At 38.8% G+C, this 25,420-nt stretch overlaps 1 protein-coding gene across 6 annotated transcripts in view; it reads left to right on the forward strand.

The window, feature by feature from the left end:
- Positions 1-7,879: 7,879 nt before the first annotated feature.
- Positions 7,880-25,420, forward strand: part of BCLAF1 (BCL2 associated transcription factor 1) — a 28,999-nt gene continuing 11,458 nt past the window's right edge. The window contains exons 1-9 of one of the 6 annotated variants that reach the window (XR_008794132.1): positions 7,880-8,060; positions 13,483-13,586; positions 15,493-15,606; positions 16,640-17,551; positions 18,655-19,320; positions 19,462-19,631; positions 21,711-21,816; positions 22,918-23,002; positions 25,197-25,372. Coding sequence is in view for 5 of the 6 variants with exons in the window: in XM_056125911.1 (XP_055981886.1) it covers positions 15,503-15,606; positions 16,640-17,551; positions 18,655-19,320; positions 19,462-19,631; positions 21,711-21,816; positions 22,918-23,002; positions 25,197-25,372 (2,219 nt within the window). In the remaining variant the exon portion in view is untranslated. Of the gene's footprint in view, positions 8,061-13,482; positions 13,587-13,906; positions 13,927-15,492; positions 15,607-16,639; positions 17,552-18,654; positions 19,321-19,461; positions 19,632-21,710; positions 21,817-22,917; positions 23,003-25,196; positions 25,373-25,420 lie in introns of those variants that run through there. The other 5 variants (XM_056125911.1, XM_056125912.1, XM_056125908.1 and 2 more) reach the window with 5 other exon arrangements.

The raw sequence follows: 25,420 nt of genomic DNA on the forward strand, positions 1-25,420 counted from the left end.
ATGGGAGAGGGTTAGAATTTGAATCAGTCATCAGTGACCTTTGTAATAAACTGTTGGTTCAAAGAAGAAACTGATTTCTGGAGTCAGTGAATTGCACTAGAAATTAATTAATCTCAGGGAGGTGACCTATGAAACCTATGATTTAGGTTTTTCTGTTGGTCAGCAGCACAGGTAATATCCTGGACTTCTGATGGGCAGGGGAGTGAGGGTTATCTTGTCAGACTGATCCCTTAACCTTTGGAATTTGATGTTATCTTCTGGTAGGTAGGTGTGAGAATTATGTTGAGTTAAAGAACACCCATATGTATATATATGGTTGTAGTGATAGCACAGCGGATAGGGTGTTTGCCTTACACACGGCTGACCCGGGTTTGATTCCTCCGTCCCTCTTGGAGAGCCCAGCAAGCTACTGAGAGTATTCCGCCTGCAGGGCAGAGCCTGGCAGGCTCTCCGTGGTGTATTAGATATGCCAAAATCAGTAACAATAAGTCTCACAATGGAGACATTACCGGTGCCTGCTCAAGTAAAGTAATAAAAAATGGGAGGATAGTGACAGTGCTATAGAACACCCTAGTGGTGTCAGGGAGTTGGCTCTGGGTGAAGAATTGGAATTGGTGTGAGAATTGTAGCCATATTCTCTTGTTCCTTCATAGCCTATAACTTATTTGTTATAAATCTTTGTGCTTTATCTTCAGTAAATTGTTGGTCCTCACTTCACTATATACTTTGCTTCTCTACTTGAATGTTTTACATACTCTCAAACATTATCCACTCAAATTAGAATTCCCAATATGTTCATTCTTCCTTTTCTGATTATCTTGGATTATCTCAATTATTGTAATGGTATTAAATCGATCCAGTTAATCAAGGCCCAAACCTTAGAGCAACATGATTTCTTCCCCTTTCCTAAACTTCTAATCCAATCCATGGGGGAGAACTGTCTTTCTTGTTTTATTTCTGGACGACACTCTTTGGTGATAAGGCTACTCAAAGTTCTGAGCAGGAGTTGCTCCTGGCTATGTTTCGGAGACTATATGTAGAGCTAAAGAGCTAACCAGGGTGGCTCTGGTATCAAGTATGTGCTCTGCCTGTTGAGCTATCTCTCCTTCCTAAGAATTGTCAAGTTATGAAACATATTTGAAATTACCTAAATTTTTCCTTCCTCTCCAAGATAATCATTATTGACTTTTGACCTATTCCTAAGACCCAAGAACTGTCAATTTCTGAGACATATTATCTAAATGTCTTCTTCCTTTCCGTGATTATTATCTCCCCTAAACTACTAAAAACAGCCTCATAATTGCTTTCCCTTGGCACTGTCAAGCCATTTCTCACATAACTTGATCTTTTTCAAACACATAATAATATTCTGCTATTAAAGTTTTCAGTTACTTTATGCTGCAGTTGAACTCAAACCCATATTTATTTCATATTTCCCAACTTTTTTTATATTATTACATTTGTTTTTAATTTGTTGCCTATGTGCTTTTATCCCTGTGCTTGTGAGTCAAATTGTTTCTTAGTTGTGTGGGTAGAATTACATATTAAGACCTCTTAGGAAAAAAAAAAGTCTTCTTAGAGAGCAAATACTAGAGATAATTTGTCTGCAAGTGGGTTTTAAAAGAGACATTAGAGGGGCTGGAGAGATAGCACAGCGGGTAGGGCGTTTGCCTTGCACATGGCCGACCCGGGTTCGATTCCCAGCATCCCATATGGTCCCCTGAGTACTGCCAGGAGTAACTCCTGAATGCAGAGCCAGGAGCAAATCCTGTGCATTGCCAGGTGTGACCCAAAAAGCAAAAAATAAATAAATAAATAAAAATTAAAAAAAAGAGAGATTAGAGCAAGAGAGATAATACAGTGGATAAATATCTGACCCTGAGCACAGCCAGATGTGATTCAAAATCCAAAAAGAAAAAATTTAAATATGGGAAGGAGTTGTTTTAAAAGAATAAATTATTCCTGTTGACTATTAAATCATAATTCTTTTATTAAATCTCATTTTAGGTGGATAGCCTCTCAGTCAACTGCAAGCTGGTATACATTTTGGACAACTATGTCTTACAAAAATATTATGTTCCATTTGTTTGATCTTTGTGCAGAAGATACGCATAAATTTTGTGGGACTTAAGAACGACGATAAAGTCACAATTTTAAATTTAAAAAAATGTTCAAAAATATGACTACTGGGGCTGGAGAGATAGCACAGCGGGTAGGGCGTTTGCTTTGCACACGGCCCACCCGGGTTCAATTCCCAGCATCCCAAATGGTCCCCTGAGCATTGCCAGGAGTAACTCCTGAGTGCAGAGCTAGGAGTAACCCCTGTGCACCGCCAGGTGTGACCCAAAAAGCAAAAAAAAAAAAAATAAAACCAACAACATGACTATTAAGGAGAAATAGTAACAAATAGTACTTGGGTGAAAAATTTGGTAGTTTGTTTGTTTGTTCACACCCTGAAATGCACAGGGGGTTACTCCTTGCTCTGCACTCAGAAATCACTCCTGGTGGTGCTTGGGGAACCATTAGAGATGCCGGGAATCGAACCCAGGTTGGTGTGTGCAAGGCAAACACCCTACACGCTGTGCTATCGCTCCAGCCCCTAATTTGGTAGTTTTAAACATTGGGAAGAACACTGCATTCATGATAGGCAAAAAAGGATGAGGGGAAAAAAGTCCCCATCAACTTGCATTCACCAACTGAAAATGAATTAGGCAAGAGAAACCATTTATTTCATTGGTACAGATATGGGAAATTGCCAGGCCATCTGGGAAGATGTGTTGCTAAATAGTAACTGCCTTTCCTTGTGACCTGGAGTTCAGTATTATTATCTGTGAGCAATTCTTGGTTAACTCACTCAGGAAAGAAATTTATGGAGTCTGAGAGATAGTACAACGGATAGGACACCTGTCTTGCACAAGACTATCCTGGGCTTGATCGCTTGATCCCTGGCACCCATATGGCTCCCTGAGCCCGCTAGGAGTGATCTGTAAACTCAGCCAGGTTCAGCCCTGAGCACAGTCGGATATGTCCTCCCCCAGGAAACCCCACCCCCCAAAAAGAAATTTACTGAGTATATATCAGTTCAAGTAATAGCACAGGGGGCTGTCTGGGATGTGGCAAAAGTGAAGCTGAGTGCTCAATCTCAATGGCACTTACAGGTGCCTAAAGCAATTCTGATAGATCTGCTGCTTATGATCCCTGGAAATTTCTTAGCCTTACCGCAGCCAGTTTGAGTTCGTGTGAGCATTGCAAACTGAGAGGGTAACTCCAGGCAAGCACTATGACTATAAAGATATTTGACCATGAAGTGTGTGAGGCCTTCCCCCAGTACTACAACCAAAATGTGTGGGGATCATAACGAGTATGAGTGCAACCCCTGGTTATTGCAACAACAGAGGGAAAGGGAAAAGGGAAGATTTTTCAAAAGTATCAGTGCTCATTTTATATCATCCTCCCCGCCCACTCCCACAAAACAGGAAACACAAAGTAATACAAAGTTCAGGAAGCACAGGAATCAAAGGAGGAGATAGCAGAACTGCAGCCAAAGTCCAGTCCCCAAACAAGTCTAGTTAGGGAACTTCTGTTGATCCCATTTTTTCAGCTTGTCTGCTCATCACTATTTGGGGTTCACTATTCTCTGGGTCACTATTTTCTGGGTGGAAAAAGGCAACCTATAAATTCCTCTTAAACTACCTTTCCCCTAACAGTGAAAAGTTGTTCAATCTACAGAGTCAAGACAAAATAAATCAGAACCAGAAAAGTGAGGGAGTTTTTCTTGTTGGCTCTATTAGTCTTTCAATTCCACTTTTTTTTGTGATGCCAAATTTGTCTTTATTTTTTTTTTAAATTTTTATTAGTGAAACACCCCGAGGTACAGTTGTAGACTTACAAATTTTTGTACTTGGGTTTCAGTTACACAATGACTGAGTACCCATCCGTCCACCAGTGCCCATTCCCCACCTCCAATGCTCCCAGCATCCCTCGCACCCCCCACCCCTGTGGCAGGGCATTCCCTTTTATTCTCTCTCTCCTTTTGGATGCTGTGGTTTGCAAAAGAGGCACTGAGTGGCTATCATGTTCGGTCTCTAGTCTATTTTCAGCATGCATCTCTCACCCTGGGAGGGTCCTCCCAATACCCTTTACTTGGTATTCTCCTCTCTATCTGAGCTGCCTTCTCCCTCAGCACGTGCGGCTGGCCTCCAAGCCATGGAATGAACCTCCTGGTACTAATCTCGGCTATTCTTGGGTGATAGTCTCCCAATTTGTTACTTTTCAATTCCACTTTCATTCCTATCTTTTGTCCTTTTCAAATATCCAATCTTGTCTGGTGCTTTCAAGTTTTTTGTTATTAAAATAAATACTTTAATTAAAATGTTTTAAATTTTATTTAAACACCATGGTTTACAATGTTGTTCATAAAACAATTGTTCTGAGCATTCAATGATCCAACACCAATCCCACCACCAGTGTGACTTTCCCTCCACCCACCCCCAGGCCTGCTCCCTTAGAAGGCACAAAACACAAAACAAACAAACAAACATTGTCCGTCCTCCTGTTGTTCATTGATTTGCTCAAGCGGGCCCAGTAACATCTCCATTTTGAGACTTGTTGTTACTGTGTTTGGCATATTGACTATATGCGGGTGAGATACTCTCGGTAGCTTGCTGGCTTGCTGGCTTGCTGGGCTCTCCAAGAGCTCTCCAAGAGGGGCGGAGGAATCGAACCCAGCTCGACCGGGCCTGTTGTGCGCAAGGCAAATGCCCTACCACTGTGCTATTGCTCCAGCCCAGGGTTGACTAAATTGTTTATTGCTAGTTTAGTGTTATTTATCTTCCCACCTAATTTGTCAGTAATGTTGAATTTGGAGGAAGCCCATGGTGGCCGCATATATAGCCCTGTGGGTCAGAAACTCCAGGATCTGTAGAAGTGGGCTCATGAATTTACATGGCTTCTCGACATTGTGGGGTGTGAGTTGGCCTACTGGGGCATCCACACACCCCCACTCCCACCCCATGTAACCCTGGCTTGCATCTCTTCTGAGATTAGTTGTGACTGGGGAGCTCAGTTACCTCATTACCAGATCAGTTGGTATTGAACCTGGAACTGAGGCCTACAAAATTAACCCAGGGGAGAACTTGAAAGGGATGTAAGCAAAGAAAAGTCAACAACCAAATCAGGAGTAGAAGGAAATTTCCTCAATTTGATAGAGCATCTTGCCAGGAACAGCATTTGATCCAAGATGCTTATAGGCATTCTCACAAGGAGTGAGGCTAGCACCATGTAGTCCCGGGTGTAGTCTCAGGAGCATCTCCTGGAGCAATCCCCAAACACGGAGTGGGCATGATTGAAATAGTGCCCTTCCTGCTACCACCTGGAAGTCTTCTACCGTAATTCCCTGCAAGGGAGTGGAGTGGCCCTTAGTGTCCTCCCCAAACACACAGTAGTTTGCCTCCCAGATAGACCCCTCTTTCAGTTTTTTCAAAGTGAACCTATACAAAATCAAACCCCAAGTCAAACTAAGTGAGTACATCCAAGGTTTTTTTTATATATTTACAGTAAATGTTGAGTTAAAATGCTTGCCAATTCAGTAGATGTAAAATTTCTATATTCTTATTTACTTTTGTTTAAATTTTATATTTCCTGGGATAGTAAAGGCCCTCCCATTGATCATCGATTTGCTCGAGCGGGCCCAGTAACGTCTCCATTGGAGACTTTGTTGTTACTGTGTTTGGCAAATTGAATAGTCACGGGGAGCTTGCCAGGCTCTGCCGTGTGGGCGATACTCTCGGTAGCTTGCCGGGCTCTCCGAGAGGGGCGGAGGAATCGAACTCGGGTCGGCCATGTTGGCTGCGTGCAAGGCTGCAAGGCAAACGCCCTACCACTGTGCTATCGCTCCAGCCCTTCCTGGGATAGTTAAAATTTTTTTTTTTTTTATCTAATAGCCCTGTTTACCAGGGCTGTTGATTTCTGCTTCCCTAGCAGTACTTACATTTTAATAGGAAACAAAAGCATCATTACAAAGATGAGAATGCAACGGTGAATTTTAGGTTGTCAAAGTAAAAATGAGTCAATGTGTATAAAATTTGATCTAAATCCAGTATCCTCATATTTTGGTTGTACAAGCAAAACAATATTATCAAGTTGAACCCAGGTCAAGAGAAGTCTGGAAGGCTTTTTTATGGTTTTATTTTGGCGGGGGTGGGGGGTGGGGGTGGGGGGAGGGGGGTGTCTCTGCTGACGGTGCCCAGATCTGAGTTCAGGGTTCCATCTAAGGTTTTCAGGACAATATTGGGTGCAGGGGATTGAACCCAAGTAAGTCACATGCTAGTGTCTTACCCGCAGTATTATCTTGCTAGCCGCTCCCGCCGGCCCCCCCTCTTTAAAAAAAAAGGATTTATTCCAATGTATCTCCTCTGTTGCTCATTTTAAATTTGCTGTTATAATGCCAGGGATAGGAGGACTTCATTTTCAGTATATTTGCATAGGAGTACAGAGAAAGGCTTAAGATGCTGTATGGCACTGCAAGCAGATTTAGGTAGTTCAAATAAAAGGATTAAGAGCTTTTAGCCCTGAGGGTTTCTTCTGCATCCTATCCACTCACCCTCCCAACAAAACTGCCCAGAGCTGTATTGAGCCACCTACAGTTCCTTTTCTTTTTCAAATGGAGTTTAGCCCTTCAGCACAGATTACCACCTAACTGGAACTAACACACCACAGCTGTAGATGGCGGCGGAGGGGCAAGGGGTGTACAAGAGAAAATCCAGAATTCATCCCATGCAAAAACGGGATTTACCCCTTTCCTACTGAGCTGCTCAGTTGCGTTGGGGGAGTCAACTGGCTTGCGCCGTGGTGTGGGGTGCTCAATTCTCCACCAGGGTCCAAAGCTGCCGTCAACCCAAGATAAAGAAGATCCTTCCTCTACCACCTCGAAATCCTTTCAGGCAGCTGACATCTCTAAACATCCCAGTACCAACCCTCAGGGAGAAAGCGCAGCTCTCAGAAGTATTAAACGGGCTATGCATTGCAGCTCGGATCGCAAATTCAAGTGGGAATCAAATGCGACTCTGACCCGATGAGGGGGTCTTTGACCGACCAAGCTCTGTGGGGGGGGGAGGGGGCTAATAGTTGTGGGCCCGCACAAATGACGAGGGGCTTCGGGATCGGATTTATTACCCACGTCTATGCCCACGTTTCGAGGTGAGGGTGGTCATGCTTGAGCAACGTCGCGAGGCAAAAAATGCATTCTCTGAAGCAGAGCGGCCAGACAAGCCCCAACCGCCCCGGGATGTTGCAGGGAGAAACCCTCTGGGGACGGAAGAGAGGGTCCGACGCCACTCGACAAGCGACGTAGGTCGTGGCCATCTTTCCCTCCTCCCTAGCGCCTTTGGCACGTTTTTCTAGAAAAGCAGAAAAGCAACCCTCCCCGCCCCCTTCCTAGTTTCTAGTTAGGCGTCCGACGAAGTGGGCGCCTCCTGGCGTAGGGAAAAATCGCTGGGATGCGCGGTCGCAGCCGCTTTTCATTTCAGGACCGATGCTAGACTTTTCCTCAGAGTGAGGTTGTTATGATTATTATCATTTTTTTTTCTGGTCTGACTCAACCCCATAGGAAAAATGAATACCACAAAAAATGGGAGGGTGAAAAGATCAGAAGGCTCTGCGCCCAGCTAGGAAAATGACGCCAGCGACTCGCATCGCAGGCCCAGGCGACCTCACGGGCAGACAAATACACCCCGCCCCCCGCACCGGGTACCGCCAGCCCCGCCGAGGATGGGGCCGGAAGGCGGAGCCGCCGAACTTTCGCGCGAGACTCCTTACGCGACTTCCCAGGAAGCCTCAGGCAACATCTTCCAGGCGGCCGGGCGGGATTAGGGCGGGAGGGTGGGCGGGGCTTGTGCGGATATTTAGTGGCCCGGAGGCCCCGCCCCAAATCGGAAGTGACGGAGACGAGCTTGCGCGTCGGAGCTACCTCTATGGTTTTCCTCCCGTTCTCGAGTCGGGAGATGGCCGCTGTGTAGTTAACAACGGAGCTAACTCCTGGGGACCGTCCTTCGGCTTGACAGGTAGGGCGCCGGCTGCGTTCGAACCACTCAGAGGGCAGTGAACGCTGAAGACGGAACGAATCTTGTTGAGTCTTTTGTGGGTGGTGATGGGGTGACGGCGACAGAAGAACCCATGAGGCGTCGCGCCGTTATGTGGGTGTTTTCCCGTCAGTTTCCCTCGGGTTTCCGAGGGGCAACAGGCCTAAGAGGGGTGGGGGGGTGGGGTGAGGGAGTAGCGAGAAGCGAGAAGCGAGGAGGGCTCTCGCGCGCGCGCGCTCGCTTGCTCGCTCCCGCGGCAGCGGTGTTGGCGCGAGATCTGGAGACCGCGCGGCCTTGTGGTCCGCGTGCGCGTGCGCAGAGCCGCCTCATCAACCCTTCCCCCCCCCGCATTTTCTCGGCCCGGGCCCCCGCGCGCGCCCGACTGCGAGCTCGCCTTGCGCACGCGCTCTGGCTGCTTTCTCCGAGCCCCGCCCACGGTTCTCGCGGCTTCCTGCCGGGCATCTTGTGTGCGTCTCTCATTGGCTGCAGTCGTTGCTTGGCTGCCGGGCCTGTCGGTCGGCTATCGAACTATTGAGCGATCGTCGATTCTCTGGGTAGGTAGGTAGGCTGCTTTTCGCCGTGTCCTTTAGACTCCTCTTTACTCGGCCTTCTTTATCTCCGCCTCCTAATTGTTTTCTCTCGAGAGATGAAGTTCTGCGGGTCTTGTTAACTGATTGCGGCGTCCGCCACCATCCCGCAGTGCCGCGGCGGCATTTTTTTTTCTTTTTTTGCGGGTTTAATCTCGGCTTCGCTTGGCGACCCGTTACGTTTTGAAGCGGTCGGTTGCGCCGCGGTGTGGGAGTGGGTGCCTAGCTACTGTTTCCGGTTGGCCCTGCCGCGTTCGGCCCGGAACGGCACTTCCGGCCCGTCCGTTCGAGTAATTTCGGCGCCTGTTAAGACAGAAATGTTGGCGGCCGAGCGCAGCGCTCGGTGAAGAAAAAGTACGTTAGATTGGGGAGGGGGCGGGAATTGAGGGCAAACATCACCCAAAACGGATAAACTGCTTTCTGACACGAAGTTTACGTTCCAGAATTATAATTTTTTAGGGAGTGGGAAGAGGTTAGTAATGCAAAATGTCTTGCCCTGAGAATCCTCATTCCCCTGACATTCTAGTTGCTATATCTGGTTTACTGTTAAGACAATGAGAGACCGTTATATAGGAAAAATCACTGCAAGTTTTTTTCTTTAATGTGATCCACGTCAAGCTAGAACAATTAAATTGACGTTAAAATGTTTCTAAAATTATTCATGGTTAGTGAATCTAAGCCAATCTTTCGGTGCTGAGTAGAATCTTGTTTTAGTTAGTAAGTGTGGTTAAACTATGAAATCCCCTTTAATTCGAATAATTTACGTGGTAGCGAAAGAGATTTTTAAAATACGATTCTTGGAAGAGCGTTAGTTTGTTGGTACGACCTGGAGACAACCCTGTAAGAAAGGCTTTCTGGTATACTGGGGTCGAGTTGAATATATTGAATGGCTTGTGGATAGCTTTCTGTCAATCACAGGATTAACATAATGGGAAGACATGTAGAAATGGGTATTTTTTCAGTTCTATGGAAAGCATTGGGTTGAGTTTCCAGAAACTTCGTTCATAATTGTTGAGCACTAGCTGAAAATTGTATGTTTTCAATGACTTTAATGATTTATTAAAGGAGTAGGAAAGGGTATTAAAGCCAGTGTAGCCTAGGGTATAGATTCAGTATTTAAATTATATTTGTTAGTACGAATTATGTTGTTTACATCCAGTTTCTTAAATAGTGCTCATCATTGTTACCTCAGAGTCTTTTTAGTATTTCACATTTTTTGTGTGTCGTTAGGGAATATGAGGAGAGCGAACAAAAACACAGGTAATATATTAAGAGGGGAGGAGAAATAATGACACTGTTTAGGAAGATACCCTTTTAATCTAACGACAAAACCGGGTAAAGATCTAGCCTCCTGATGTTAATAAAATAGGAATATCAAGTTGAGATCAACCCTCTCATTGAAGGATAAATGTCTTAATAATGAGCTTTTTTACTGCCACTATGACTGGAATTCACACGGTAGAGTCTGGCAAACTCCCCGTGGCGTACCCAATATGCCAAATACCAGTAACAATGAAGGGTCTCATTCTCCTAACTCTGAAAGAGCCTTGAATATGGCACTTTAAAAAAAAAAATCTCAGGGCTAGGACGAAGAGACATAACTGGGGCCTGCTCGAGGCAATCCACGAATAACAGGTTGTGAGGACTGGAATTCAGACTTTAATAAGGTAACATTACTAGCCTACATTTGTGTAATACTTTGAGGCTTTTAAACACATAAATTTTAAACATGAGTTTTACTTAGCAGTTTGCTTTTTCACTAGTTTTCATCCAAAAAACGTTGAATATGATAATGAACATGGGGCTAAGAGTCCAGCCTGCCCAGTGCAGATACCTGGCATCCTGTTTGGTTCCCTAAGCCAGCCCCACCATAAATGATCCTTGAGCTCAGATCCAGGAGTGTTCTAAAGGAAGTTCCAGCCATTTTATCATTTCATGAAAGACTTCTATGATGCTGTGTAACCTGATATTCAAGAATCGTTTGAAATATAATTCACAGATAACCTGCAGGACTATTTGAACATAATGTTCAAATCAAATGAACAAATGTTCATATCAGAAACATTTAAGATGTTGAACTTTAGTAAGGTCCATCATTATATAATCCTTCTTTTATACCTTTGGGATTGAATCTGGATGTTACCTGATAGAATTATTTCAAATGAGAAGAGCATTATCTGTTTAACAGAAATATAGAGTCTCAACTACCTGAAACTTAACAGGATTTGGCTAAAAGTATTTGTAAACTAAAATATTCATATTGGCTTAGTTTTCCCTATTATTGAGTAGGGTTGTCTTTGCCTTTTATTTAAGTGTCATTTTTATGTAGCCAATAGTCCCTTATAGGTTCAGTTATCTCTTGTCACTTTACTGGTGGTGATGAATCAAGTGGATAAAGATAACCTGAAGCTGTTACTTTTTTTTTTTTTATAAGTGGAACTTTTTAGTGAGTTTTTTGGTTCAGTGTAGTAGGTTGGTTTGATTTTGAATACTAGAAACCTGTCAGCATATTGGAAAGAGAGCCAATTTCTGGATTACTTGTACTTTGTAGCCATGGGCAACCTATGAGAACAAACAAAATCTTTTGGTTTTCCCCCCACTTCAAACTTTCTGGTAGGGTTTAGGGATGATACTGATTTTTGTTCCTTTGCTCTGCAGCCCTAAAAGCCTATGATCTAGTATATTGGCTACATTTCTAAGCCAGATTTTGGATTTGCTATTTTCACCACATATTTACTGCTTCCAACCTTAGTCTGGGAAACCATTATTTTGAACTTAAATCTTCTAATTTGTCTTCCTATTTTCCTCTCTATGTTTTATATCATCTACAGCTATCTTAAATGTAAATCAGATGGTATGCCTTCCCTGGACAAACCAGCCAGCTGCTTCACCTTAAATTAGAATAAAGTCTAGACGTCTTACTTTGACCTACTTAGTAGATGACAATTCGATCTCGTGGTTTCCTTTCTTTACGCCTTTATTATTACCCTGCCTCAACTTGACTGGTTTCTTTGCCCTGAATTTGTTTAAATTAGCCTTTGCCTATAAAGCCCTTTCCCTTGATCTTGGCACTGTGGTCTTTAGCTTAAATGTTATCACCTTAGGGCCCATGGGCCTTTTCCTTAGTCCTCTCCACCTAAATCATTTATTTTTTTTTTTTTACCTTCAGTTGAAACTGGTCTCTAATTGACTAGGAAATGTAATGTCTTAAAATACATACATAGCTCATATGATTATGGGCATTAAATGAAATGTTTTCACATAGAACAGTTTTAGCACATTGTTGGTAAGAAAGGTTTTCTAAGATGTTTGTCTATATCCCATAGTTGTCTTTTGTAGAGCAAGGACCTCCTAGTCAGGTTACCCTCATAGTGTTTTGTGCATATACCTACATTTAAAAACATATTCAATACTACATAGCAAGTATTACATGTTTGGGTCCCCCCTCCCCCCATAGTTTACATGATTTTTGAGTTCTTTGTCTGAATGCCTGAGCATATTTCTATATTGTGAATTAGTATATAAACTCATCTCTCACTTTGCTATTTTTAGTATATATTTCCTTCAGACTTAAACAAATCATGACATGGAGCAAGGATTTGACAATTGATTCTTTTTACAGGACAGAAATTAGAATGCTCAATTTCTTGAGTTAAGAGACAGTTGGATTTTAGGGGACTTCTAAATTTTTTCTTAGTCACTAGTTTAATCTTATATCTTAGACTTTGTGTTTCCAATTTTTTTGCATATTGTTTCAGATTGAGTACTTGCAAAGATTATAGATATTCATATGCATTTCAAACATAGCCTTATATTATCAATTCTTTATGTAGGAAGCACCAATCTTGTATTGTTTCATTTCTGTTACCCCAGTTTTTGTTCTCTTTAAACTAAGCTGTATGCCTACATATATACATATGTAAGCATTTTAAACTTTTAAACTAAGCTATATGCTTATAAGCATATATATATAACCCCTGAATGTTATAAATTAGGTTTTCACTATTTAGTGTAATGTTTTATATAACATTTATCTCCTGGAAGTGGTTAATTCGGACAAGTATTGACTTCAGCCGAAGACCTCCATCCCATCATTCCCATCAATCCCATCAATGGCCAAGACCCAGAGACTATAAAACCCAGCTCCCAGAAGCGGGACATCTTATTATCTCATTCTTACTTTGTACAACCTGGCAGGCTACTACTGAATGTAACCTGCCCACACGGCAGATCCCCGTGGCTTACCCAATATGCCAAATACCAGTAACAATGATGGGTCTCACTCTCCTAACCCTGAAAGAGTCTTGAATATGGCACTTTTTAAAATCTCAGGGCTAGGATGAAGGAGACGTTACTGGTGCCTGCTCGAGGCAATCTATGAAGAGCAGAATGATCGTGATTGTGATTGACTTCAAGTAGATTTGATTTGTCTGTTCTTTTTTCTCGTTTGTTGGGTCACACTGGGGTGTGCTGTGCACTCAGGGATCATTCCTATGGCTCTGCACTCAGGGGTCATTCCTGTGGGGACCTTATGTTGTTCCAGTGATCAAACTCATGGTCCAGTTGGAAAATTCAAATTTAAAGTATAATATATGCATGTATGTATTTATATGGGAAGTAGAAATAAAAGATCTATTTTAGGCTGATTTCCCAGCGTAAAATCAGCTAGGATTTGAATTTTGATTAAAACTAAGTTTCCTTAATTTTTATGGTTAAGTTTGCAACTTTCTAAACCATTTCCCCCCTTTATTAAATCTTTTACTGTACTAAATGTACCTTGATTAAATTTATATTTTTTATATTTTTTTCTTTGCCAGGTATTTGAATTTAGAGATTAGTTTCTCAGAACATTATCTTCAGGAAGAATTTTACAGTATACTAGGACTTCACTTTGACTACCTGATCTGCAAAAAAATCCTAGGTAATGTTGTCTAATTTTAGTTTGGACTTTTGGAGAAAGTGTTACTGCTGAATTACAATTTAGTGATTAAAAGTGATGTATCAGAAGTTGTGTTTTGCTTGTGTTGGTGATTTGCATTAAATAAGTTGGATTTTAAAAGTAAGTTTTAGGAAAAAGATTCTCTTTATATCTCTCTTTAAACCTTCTAGGTTGAGTGTTTGCTGTTTCTTCTATAAACATACCTCTTTAAAGATTCAGAACATAAAAAGCTATGTATAAAAAAGACAATGTATAGCAGTTTATTTAACTCATCTTATACAAGAGGAGTTCCATAACTTTTCTCCCTTTCACTAGGGTTAAGGTAATTAAAACTGATTACTTGCTAAACACTGTATTAAGTGAATTTTGTGTACAGCTCATTTGGTCCCCTCTTCAACTATGTATATTTTTGCTTACTTGCAAAACAACGATGGTATTTATCTATTAAGAGAATACTTTATTTTGAAGTGCGTTTTGTTGAAACATAAGTCATTTCTATCTTTTGAGGTTGTAGATATGTTACTGCCTCTTCTGTAATCTGGCTCAGTATTTTGAAGTACTGTTGTAAATGAAGTTGAGATAAAAGATGTGCCTTCAGAAATCATCTAGAAGTACTTGAATTTGCAGCAATTTGAAGTTTAATGAATTTGTGTTTATAGAAATGCTTCCTAATATTTAAAAAAATATTGATCATTGTGAATTACCAAGTTACAATTACTTATGATTTGAGTTTCAAGTGTAAAATCTTCCAACCCACTCCTTTCACTGGTGATCCCTTCCATATATCTATGAAATGCTTGATTTTGAGTAATAAGTTTTTTGAAATGTAGAAAGAAGTATAGTAGAAATCAACTTGGAATGAAAGTTTTGTTTCTGATTTTGTAATTAATGAGGTCTAATTTATTGTCTTTGTACTTAGCAGTAGTATGTAAGAAAAGATAGGACGATGGTGCTAAAGTTATTTTCTTATAGTTTTTGTATACCTTGCTGCTGTTTGTATGGTTTATCTTTTATATATTTTTCATCTTATCAGAAAATACAAGGGAGAATTGGAAATTGGTATATAAATTCATTTTTAATCTGCAGTCATGACAGTAGAACAGCTATAGCTCCATCTATTCTGACTTAGAATTTATTGTGCTAGGAGACTACCCGGCATTATTATAGGCAGTATTTCATAAAGAGTGGTCACCTATTTTAAAGCCAAAAAGCACTTAACTGATGATCTGGTAGGTTAATTTTTCTTAGTATTGCACTACTTTTATTTTCTTTGTTTCAAGGTTTATTACCTGTAATAAATACTCTGATGATTGTCTTTTTTACAGGAGAGGTAGGCATTTCAATTGGGCATGGAGTAACATCTAATACACTTTATGCAGTCTGATATCATTCATTGATCTTTCTGGCTTTGAGCAGCTGCTTCCCTTTTGGACTGAGACACATAGATGGGCAGTCCATAAAAATCTTCTGACATTTCTTTAATGTGCAGTATCTGTCATGTAGGTGAAAATATGGTTTTAGTCAGGGATTATTGACTGACTTCTACTCACTTAAAAAGTAATGGTAGGGCCTAGAGCCGTAGGACATAGGATGGGGGTAGGGAATTTGCCTAGCATGTGACCTGCCTGGATGTGATCCCTGGTACTCTACATGGTCCCCAAACCTGCAAGGAATAATTCCTGAATGCAGATCTAGGAATAACCTGAGCACCACTGGGTGTGTCCTGGCCCACCCCCTCTGTGTGCCTGTCCCCAAAAAGTGATGATGAATTATCCTGAAAAAGTTATGTATTGCAAACTTCAATTTTGTACCTGACAATAAGTTAATAGTGTGAAACTTTTTAGGTGTATTGTGATTTTTAACCGTTTTTGCTCTCCTATTTGACTAGGATTAAAGAAATGGGTCGCTCCAATTCTAGATCACATTCTTCAAGATCAAAATCTAGATCACAGTCTAGTTCTCGATCAAGATCAAGATCACACTCTAGAAAGAAGAGATACAGGTGAATTATGGTGTTTTTAGTTCTTTTAATATGTCAGCTAATATTTTTGGAGTGCTTGTTATATATAGACAGTGCTAAAACCACTAATAACGTTATTCTTAAAAAACCCTATAAATGGACATAGTATTCTCATTTTATTGTTGGAGAATTGAGGATTATTTTAGTTGCAGTCTAGTAAATGGCAGAATGTAGATTTGAGTCTGGTTAGTTTGATTACAGATACCAGATTCTTAATGTTGTGTTTTTTTTTGCATTTATAATATTAAGAGGAATTGGATAATGAAAGACTGGCTGTAAAAAAATCTTTGCGTGTTGTTTCACAAGTTCTCATTCCTTACTGAAGTCTCCATAAGTAGATTGATTTGTTCAAAAATGAGTAACTTGTTAGCATCAAATATTAGCACTTCGTATAGAAAATTTTAGAGATAGGTTGAAAATAAAAATCACCCTAACTTTACTAAGAATTAGTAGTTCATGATTTTTCACCCTAATCTTACTAAGAATTAGTATTTTAGATTATTTGTTTTTCAGCTTAACTTTGTATATCTATTTAGCTAGTGGTATTTCACTGTGACTAGTTGTCTTTAGGTATTCTTTAACTTCATCGCTATAAATGCCTGCATAAATTTATTGTAGTTTGGTATTTTGTGTTGTTGGGAATGTTGATCCCCGCATCCTTTTTCCTATGCCTTCTTTGCTAAGGCCTTTAATTTATTCTTAAGTTTCTGTTTTTTGGGCCACACCTAGCAATGCTCATGGGTCATGCCTGGCTCTGTACTCAGGAATTGCTCCTGGTGTTGCTCCAGTGACATGGATGAGCTGCTTTCAAGACAAGCTCCCTACCCACTGTAGCACTTTGGCCTCTCTATTACTATTTACCTTAGAATTGACACTGTTCCATAAAACCAATACATGTTTTCATTTAGTTTAAGTGTCTGAATTTGACAATGTATTTACATTATCTTCAACCAGAAGTAATTAGAATTGTAGGATGAATTAACTTTTCTTGCATTGATATTTATTTTATTTTTAGTTCTAGGTCTCGTTCCAGGACATATTCAAGGTCTCGCAGTAGAGATCGTATTTATTCTAGAGATTATCGTCGAGATTACAGAAATAATAGAGGAATGAGGCGACCTTATGGGTATAGAGGAAGGGGTAGAGGTTATTACCAAGGAGGAGGTGGTAGATATCATCGTGGTGGTTATAGACCTGTCTGGAATAGAAGACACTCTAGGAGTCCTAGACGAGGTCGTTCACGTTCCAGGAGTCCAAAAAGAAGATCGGTTTCTTCTCAAAGATCTCGAAGCAGATCTCGTCGGTCATATAGATCCTCTAGGTCTCCAAGATCATCATCATCTCGTTCTTCATCCCCGTATAGCAAATCTCCTGTTTCTAAAAGACGAGGGTCTCAGGAAAAACAAACCAAAAAAGCAGAAGGGGAGCCTCAAGAAGAGAGTCCTTTAAAAAGTAAATCACAAGAGGAGCCAAAAGATACATTTGAACATGACCCATCTGAATCTATTGATGACTTTAATAAATCATCAGCCACATCTGGTGATATTTGGCCTGGTCTTTCAGCTTATGATAATAGTCCTAGATCTCCGCATAGTCCTTCACCTATTGCTACACCACCTAGTCAGAGTTCATCTTGCTCTGATGCTCCTATGCTCAGTACTGTCCACTCAGCAAAAAATACCCCCTCTCAGCATTCACATTCCATTCAGCATAGTCCTGAAAGGTCTGGATCTGGTTCTGTTGGAAATGGATCTAGTCGATACAGTCCTTCTCAAAATAGTCCAATTCATCACATCCCTTCAAGAAGAAGCCCTGCAAAGACAATCACACCACAGAATGCTCCAAGAGATGAGACTAGGGGACGTGCATCATTTTATCCTGATGGGGGAGATCAGGAAACTGCAAAGACGGGAAAATTCTTAAAAAGGTAAGAACTAAAATAGAGCATTTGGATTATAACAATATTTTTGTTCTCTTGAATTTTTGTCTGGATTTTAGAGATTGTTACTGTGATGTGGCTTAGCTCATGACTTTCTTTTGTAGTTCCAAATTGTTTTAACTCACTTGGAAGTTGTAATAACCAAGATTTGTTTGTATTCTTATAAAACGTAATTTTTTTAAAACTACATTCCAGAAAAAAGGTTGTAAATGAGAAGAAATTGAGTAGGCTAAAACGTAACTGATGATTAGCCTGTAAAACATTGTTGTAATATGATTCATATAACGTAGTTTCATTATGTTTTTACTTGTGTTGATGTTAATAAATAACCCAGCTTCCCAGTTTTAATAATTATGACTAATTAATAGAAAAAGATAATGTATTTTAACGACATTCTAAATACTTTTTTTTTAATTCTGATTTTAGGCATTGCTAAGAGGTGCTTAAAAATTGAAAATTGGTTGCTAATGTAGGGTGATTGAATTATAAATGAGGAAATATAGAGCAAGCACGGTATTTATGATATTCTGAAATTGTATGCAATTGTAGGTACAGGTTAAAGTTAATTTTATTAAATTAATACACTACTATTGTCAGGAATCTGAGTAGAATATAAACCATTTCTGTGATTCTGTTAGAATATTAAATATGTTAATACTAATTACAATAAACTGATGAGTCTGAAATTTGTTTATAAGAATTCTGGTAGGCAAGTTATTACTGTTTCTCAGACTTGAATTTAAAAAGTGTTGCATGTGGGGCTAAGCCATAGCACAGCGGGTAGGGCGTTTGCCTTGCACCCAGAGACCCTGGTTCGGTTCCCAGCATCCCATATGGTCCCCTGAGCACCGCCAGGGATAATGCCCGAGTGCAGAGCCAGGAGTAACCCCTGTGATTCTCCGGGTATGACCCCCCCCCCCCCAAAAAAAAAACAGTTGCATGTGTAGAATCACTGGAAAAAGTAAAATCTGAAAAGGCACTTTTTTCAATAGGTTGTTTTGCTCTCATTACTGGTAGCATGTTATTAGCACAAATAAGGTGATTTACAGTAAAGGCAATCTAGAGTTACTATTCTCTTTGCTTATTCACAGGTTCACAGATGAAGAGTCTAGAGTTTTCCTGCTCGACAGGGGTAATACCAGAGATAAAGAGACTCCAAAGGAGAAAGGATCAGAGAAAGGGAGGGCAGAGGGAGAGTGGGAAGATCAGGAAGCTCTAGATTATTTCAGTGATAAAGAGTCTGGAAAACAAAAATTTAATGATTCAGAAGGGGATGACACAGAGGAGACAGAGGATTATAGACAGTTTAGGAAGTCAGTTCTTGCAGATCAGGGTAAAAATTTTGCCTCCACATCTCATCGGAATACTGAGGAGGAGGGACCCAAGTACAAGTCCAAAGCTTCACTGAAAGGCAACAGAGAAAGCGATGGATTTAGAGAAGAAAAAAATTACAAACTTAAAGAGACTGGATATGTAGTGGAAAGGCCTAGCACTACGAAAGATAAGCACAAGGAAGACGACAAAAATTCTGAGAGAATAACAGTAAAGAAAGAGACTCAGTCACCCGAGCAGGTAAAGTCTGAAAAGCTCAAAGACCTCTTTGATTACAGTCCCCCTCTTCACAAGAACCTGGATTCACGAGAAAAGTCTACCTTCAGAGAGGAGAGCCCACTTAGGATCAAAATGATAGCCAGCGATTCTCACCGTCCTGAAGTCAAACTCAAAATGGCACCTGTTCCTCTTGATGATTCGAACAGGTAATTCTGCAAGCTATCCAATAAATAATTATGGGTGGTTAATTTTCCAGTTGCTTATTTTCTGAACACACTTCCCATTTTCATATTCAAACCATTTGGTATATTTTGTTTGTATGTGTGTTTGTTACTGTTATGCTCCAGACCTGCCTCCTTGACTAAAGACAGGCTACTTGCTAGTACACTTGTCCATTCTGTCAAGAAGGAGCAAGAATTCCGATCCATCTTTGACCACATTAAGTTGCCACAGGCCAGCAAAAGCACTTCAGAGTCATTTATTCAACACATTGTGTCCTTGGTTCATCATGTTAAAGGTATGTTTAGAATGTTAGTATTGTGAATGAAATATTTCTTGCCCCAAAATGAGTAATTATGTTTAGTTTTATGTGTTTCAGTATCTCTGCTAGCAGGTATGCTTAGCATTAAAAATGTGAGGAAATAGAGCTTCATGAAAGATTATCTTGTTAGTGCTAAAATGTGATTATAATAAACTGAACAGATGAAAACCTGAAAATCATAAGTAAAATATAAATTTGCTTTTTGAAATGATGCCTGTAGAATTTGTACAAGTGCAAAATGCATTTATCTTTCATTGCATGCATGTGACTTGTAATAATTTAGTACTTTGACTACTCTCATTTTAACTGGCAGTTTTATTACTGAATGTTGAGTCTTTTTAAGCCAGTGGAAAAGCCTTAAGTTTCTGTGTTGTGTTATTTTATTATAAAATACTTCCCTCTCACAGATGATTAAATGAATTGAAAAGTGTTGGAATTACTAAGGAGAAAAAGTTGAAATTTAAGTTAAATCAATAAGTTAAAATGAATAGTAGTGACAATTCATTTTTTAGGTCCTATCGATGTTAAGGGTGTTTCACATACTGTTTAGCATGAATTCTATTTTCAGTAGCTACTTTCAGAGGCTTTAGGGTATGACTATGGGCAATTAGGTATTAGGTTTTGTTTTTCTGTTTAAAAGGCACCTTACTGTGAAATAGGTTCTTATACAGGACAGTCTTCTTGGCAATTGGTCTTCCATTTTTTTTTTTTTTAAGCAAAAGTTTTGACACAAGTTTATTGTAGCTGAAACTTGTCAGAAGCTATTCTTTATGCATTTGATGTTTCAAAACAGTGACTAATAAAATTTCTTTTTTACTGTAATTAAGCATGTAACAATTTTGTTGATTATAACTAGGTTTTAACCAATTTATGACCATATTGTGGTACATAAAATATGAAGGCGGTTAATGTTTTCCTTTTTTTCAACTTTTTGGGACCTATCTGTATTTTACAGTTATTGCTGAATTTTGAGATCAGGTTTTGATAAAAATTTTTTCCACTTTTTTTCATTTTTTAAAGAATCTGTAGTTATGTTTCATTATTGGTATTGTGCAACCGATCTGAACAGCTCTTACTTAATACAGAGCTGAAAATGCCCAGTGATGTTTTCTTTTTCATTGTAACTAGGTCCTGGAATATGTTTTGAAATGGCAAAATCCATGTTTCAAAGTAAAATAGCTGTTGAAAGATACAGGCAAAGTTGAATCTTCTGTCTTCCTGGCAAAAATGGCATAAAAACTGAGTTGCTAGCTCAAATTCCTGGGTTTCATGGAATTATGATTGAGGCACTACCCTTGTAGTGGCCGTTTCAAGTTTTAATGATTGGTTATGAGACATTTGCTGGATATTGGGCGGTAAGTTGACACAGATGTATGTTGACCTGTTAAGCAGATAGCTTGCTTCGTAATGTAACATTTCATGACTTTACGTGTCTATTTTACATTTACAACATATTTTGAACTGGTTTAAAAACTAATCGGTATTGATAGTATTAATTATAAAATTGTTAAAAGAAAGACAACTATTACATGTGCTGTCAGGTTTGCCAAGATGCCAGATTTTTTGAATAGTGAATGTTGAATGAAAAAATACTTTCTTGATTGAAATGGTGGTATTCAGTTTTTTCTTAAATTCAGTTTTTGTTGCCAGCACAGTACTTGAGTTCATCATTTATTACAGCCAGCTGTAGTAATTTTAGTATTTTTTTTGTTTTCTGCAAATTATTTGAAGCATCTACGTGTTGACTGAGAAGGTAGGACAGTTAACATAGTATTCTCTTTTGTTTGGGGAAGTGTAGTGCATTATTGAAATGGAATTACAGACTCGAAACTATTCTTGGATTATATATAGGCAGAGATTTGGGAGAAATATTGCATCACCTGTGCAGGTACAAGAAATTAAAAGGGTAGGAGATCTTTGTAATTTTGGTTCTCTTCTGCTAGGTTTCTTTGAGTATTTTTGTTTTCTTTTCACCTGCTACATGCTCTTCTGTCACAACTGAAAGTCCTTAAAGTAAATATAACTAATTGTGCAGTATTTCTCCTAAATTAACAGAACAATACTTCAAATCATCTTCAATGACCCTAAACGAGAGATTCACGTCCTATCAGAAAGCCACTGAAGAGCATAGCACTCGGCAAAAGAGTCCTGAGATACACAGGTATAGTATGTGTACTATTCATCAGAACTTGGCGAATGTTTTTGGCGGATGTTTTGATAGGGACTGTATAGTGTTTAAACTACCTTATACTGGAAATCTGCTGTTAACAAATTCTATATATTTCTTGATAATTTCATAACTTACTCTTTAGCTTATATTTAACTTATACTAGTTTTAGTTTTAATTTTAAATGTTAGTCATCACTTTCAATATGAAGATATAAATTTAATCTGACTTTTGGGGTGAGGCTGAATGCTATCCAGTAAGTGTAAAATGAAGAAGCTTGGTGAGATATAGAACTGGTTTCAATGAAGAGCATGACTTTCAGTTGAAATGAGTCAATTATTTTCTAAACCTAGCTTAGTTGTATCATTTCGTTGTGATGAACAAGTTATATAATCTCTGAACATTGTTTTTTTCAATCTACAAAATGAGGGTAACATTTTCTTTTGCAGGGTGTTGGTGGTAGTGTGTTTTAAAATACCTAAGTCAATGATTAGTACATAAATGGTGTGTTTTGTAGTGATTGCTAAGCAGCTCTGGGAAGTTGCAGTTGACACTACGTTCTCAAAGGCAAGAAAAAGAATAAAGGAGTCTATATGTAAAATTAGTTATAAAAAAACTGTGTGTTCATAGTTTATTATAATTGATGATTAATTAAAGTGGTTATATTTAATTTAGTGAAAGCTTTACTTTTTTAACGATAAAGGACTAGGGGTTGGTCAACCTTTCTAATGATACTGGCCAGGCTTACGGACTCTTTAGTTTCTGGAATAGAACTCGGGCCTTTCTGTATGCTGTCTGTGCTCTATATCTTGAGCTATAATCTCAGGCCCAGTATTTATGGTTTTGGTGATTGGAATAAGTTTGAGGTTATTAAAAAATAAAATTAGATTCTTTTAGAAACCACAAAAATCTGGTTCAAACATTTTATTTTCAGTAAATCTTAAACTTTTATTAGGAGCTTGAATACTAACCTTACTGTGCTCAATTAATAGCTTAGGAGAAAAATAATTTTGGCATTTCCTTTATACAGTTAGGAGCATTAAAAAAAATGCCATTAAGTTAATGTAACTACAATGGACCTTATTTTCTATTAAGGAGAATTGACATCTCTCCAAGTGCCCTGAGGAAGCATACCCGTTTAGCAGGGGAAGAAAGAGTTTTTAAAGAAGAAAGTCAAAAGGTAAATTTTGAATGAACATAATTTTTCAAATTAAGTTCAGTTTAGATAATGATGCTTATTGAGTATGATTCTAGCAAATTATTTACGTTTTTCAAATTTACAAAATACAGTATACATGGTAATGGTATGTAGTTTTCCTTCCTAACAAATGAAGCAGGCGTTGCAATTGATCATAAGTTACACCTAGAGTAGTTTATAAAAAAACAGTATGAAATTGGTTTTTAGACGAAGAATCTTGGGTCAGATGAGGACAATTATAAAAGTAAAGATTATAAAATAGATTAGAGATTAATTAATTTTGAGATGATAGAGATGAGCCAGAGTGAATAAATCATGATTTTATGTACTCAAATTAGTGTCCCTGGGTTCTTCACAGAGATCAAAAAGTAATCTATGCTACTGGGCATTTTTGATCTGATCTAAGAAATCTAAGTTTTGATTTACTAATGAACCATTGGATTAAAAGCTTTGTATAGTAATATTTGTGGATTGGTGTGAAATGGCTTTTTAAACTTCAGAAAGACTGAATGAGTAATATAGAGGAAGTTCTGTCAGTGGAAATTACTTGTTAAGGGGAGTTCTTGAAATCAGATAATTTTCTAGGTAAGCGAGATTAGTCCATAAAATTATAGTGGAAATGGGTGGAAAGAGAATGGGTACAGATCTTTCTTTAATATAAAGGTAAGGAGACTTGAAAGTACTATAAATTGCCAGTTCAAATTGTGCTGTCTCAGTAGTACCAAGAAATTAGTTTCTTGAAGGTTTGGGTTTCAAATTAGAAAAGTAGGACTACTTGTGTTTTGATGAGGTATTTAATAACTAGATATTAGGAAAATGTTGACAATTTTGTGTGATTTTTAAAAAAAAAATATGGCATGCTCTGAACTTGATAGGGACTTTAGATCTTAGAATGTAACCACATGGGCAAATTTGCATGGGCATATTTATTAAAGAATAAAGATTGAGGAAAAATTAAGTTTTGCTTTAAATACCTTGGGTTCAGTGTTGGTCAGTTTTGTTTTACCAATAATTTAGTCTATATTTGGGCGAAGCATCTATCTAGCTTCTCATTATTCAGGCCAGATTTTGATCTGAAGGAGCGATAATAGTGATTAGTGATAGAAATGACAAGTGGATATGATTTTTTTCCCCTTCATTTTCCTATGTCAGTGGGTAATTAGCGTAGATGTGTTAATGCGTTGTATACATAGCTGGAGTCTTAAAGTACTTATCTTACTACTTGCGGGCTTTAAAATATCTGAGTGAAGTAGCAAGTCTTTTGTTCTTGATTACATTTTCTGTTTTTAAGAAAAACTAGGTGAGTAGTTGCTAGCATTGGGAGATAAACTTACTCTCATTTTAATGAATGCTTATAGCTAGACTTCCCGGGTTAAGTACTTTTATTATTGAATACTAGCAAGGATGTCCACATTGCTTAGCATCTTACTGATGTATAATTTTTCTTCATTCCTAGATGCCTCTTTCCATCTTCCTAAATTATATAGTATTTGAAAAGGCAATGGAACAAGAAGGAGGTGAATTGTGACCCAGTTAAACTAATGTCCGTTGCAATACCTGAATTGAGAAAGGGCAGTATATGGCCCCAAATACAGAGTACAGGATTGGGAATAATATCTTTCTGACTTTGTTTTTACTATTATTCAAATTCAGTTGTTCTCATTAATCTTATTCCACGTGCATGTTCTGGAAACCATAGAATTCTTTTAAGTGGTTTTTTTCTTATTGGGATGGTCAACTTACTTGAAATAGCGTAAAATGAGGTTTAAATAATGAGGATTGTTTTTTTAGGCTCCCATAATAGGCAGAAGGGTATCCACAACTATAGATTATAACTTCTATCATTGTTCAACTGTTACAAATAATGACATTTGGAAAAGGATGAGTGGTGATGAAAAAAATACCGTTTTGATATGCACAAGTTTATTATGGATTGCTTTGAGCAGAAATCTGACAGTTTCAATACAGTTAGCTTTTTATTAACTTTATTAGTTCTGTTGGCACTTGCACACAAATGCTTGATAAAAGTACCTTTTAAAAATACGGATTTAGTATGTTAATATTTAACCTCTTCTGACAATAAGATGCCAATTTAGAAAATGGCATAAAATTTTGCTGTGTATGTTTTTTTTTTCTATATCCCCTGAAATGTGTATTTCACGTCTGTCTTTTCTAGGGAGATAAAAAATTAAGGTGTGATTCTGCTGATCTTCGACATGACATTGATCGTCGGAGAAAAGAAAGAAGTAAAGAACGGGGGGATTCCAAGGGCTCCAGGGAATCCAGTGGATCAAGAAAGCAGGACAAAGCTCCAAAAGATTACAAAGAATACAAATCTTACAAAGAAGACAGGTAATTGTCAAAACTGTCTGCCTTAGGTTTTAGCTTCTAATTAGCCTT

Source organism: Sorex fumeus, unplaced genomic scaffold (genome assembly GCF_029834395.1).
Source record: "Sorex fumeus unplaced genomic scaffold, SorFum_2.1 ptg000061l, whole genome shotgun sequence".
NCBI classification, from domain to species: Eukaryota; Metazoa; Chordata; class Mammalia; order Eulipotyphla; family Soricidae; genus Sorex; species Sorex fumeus.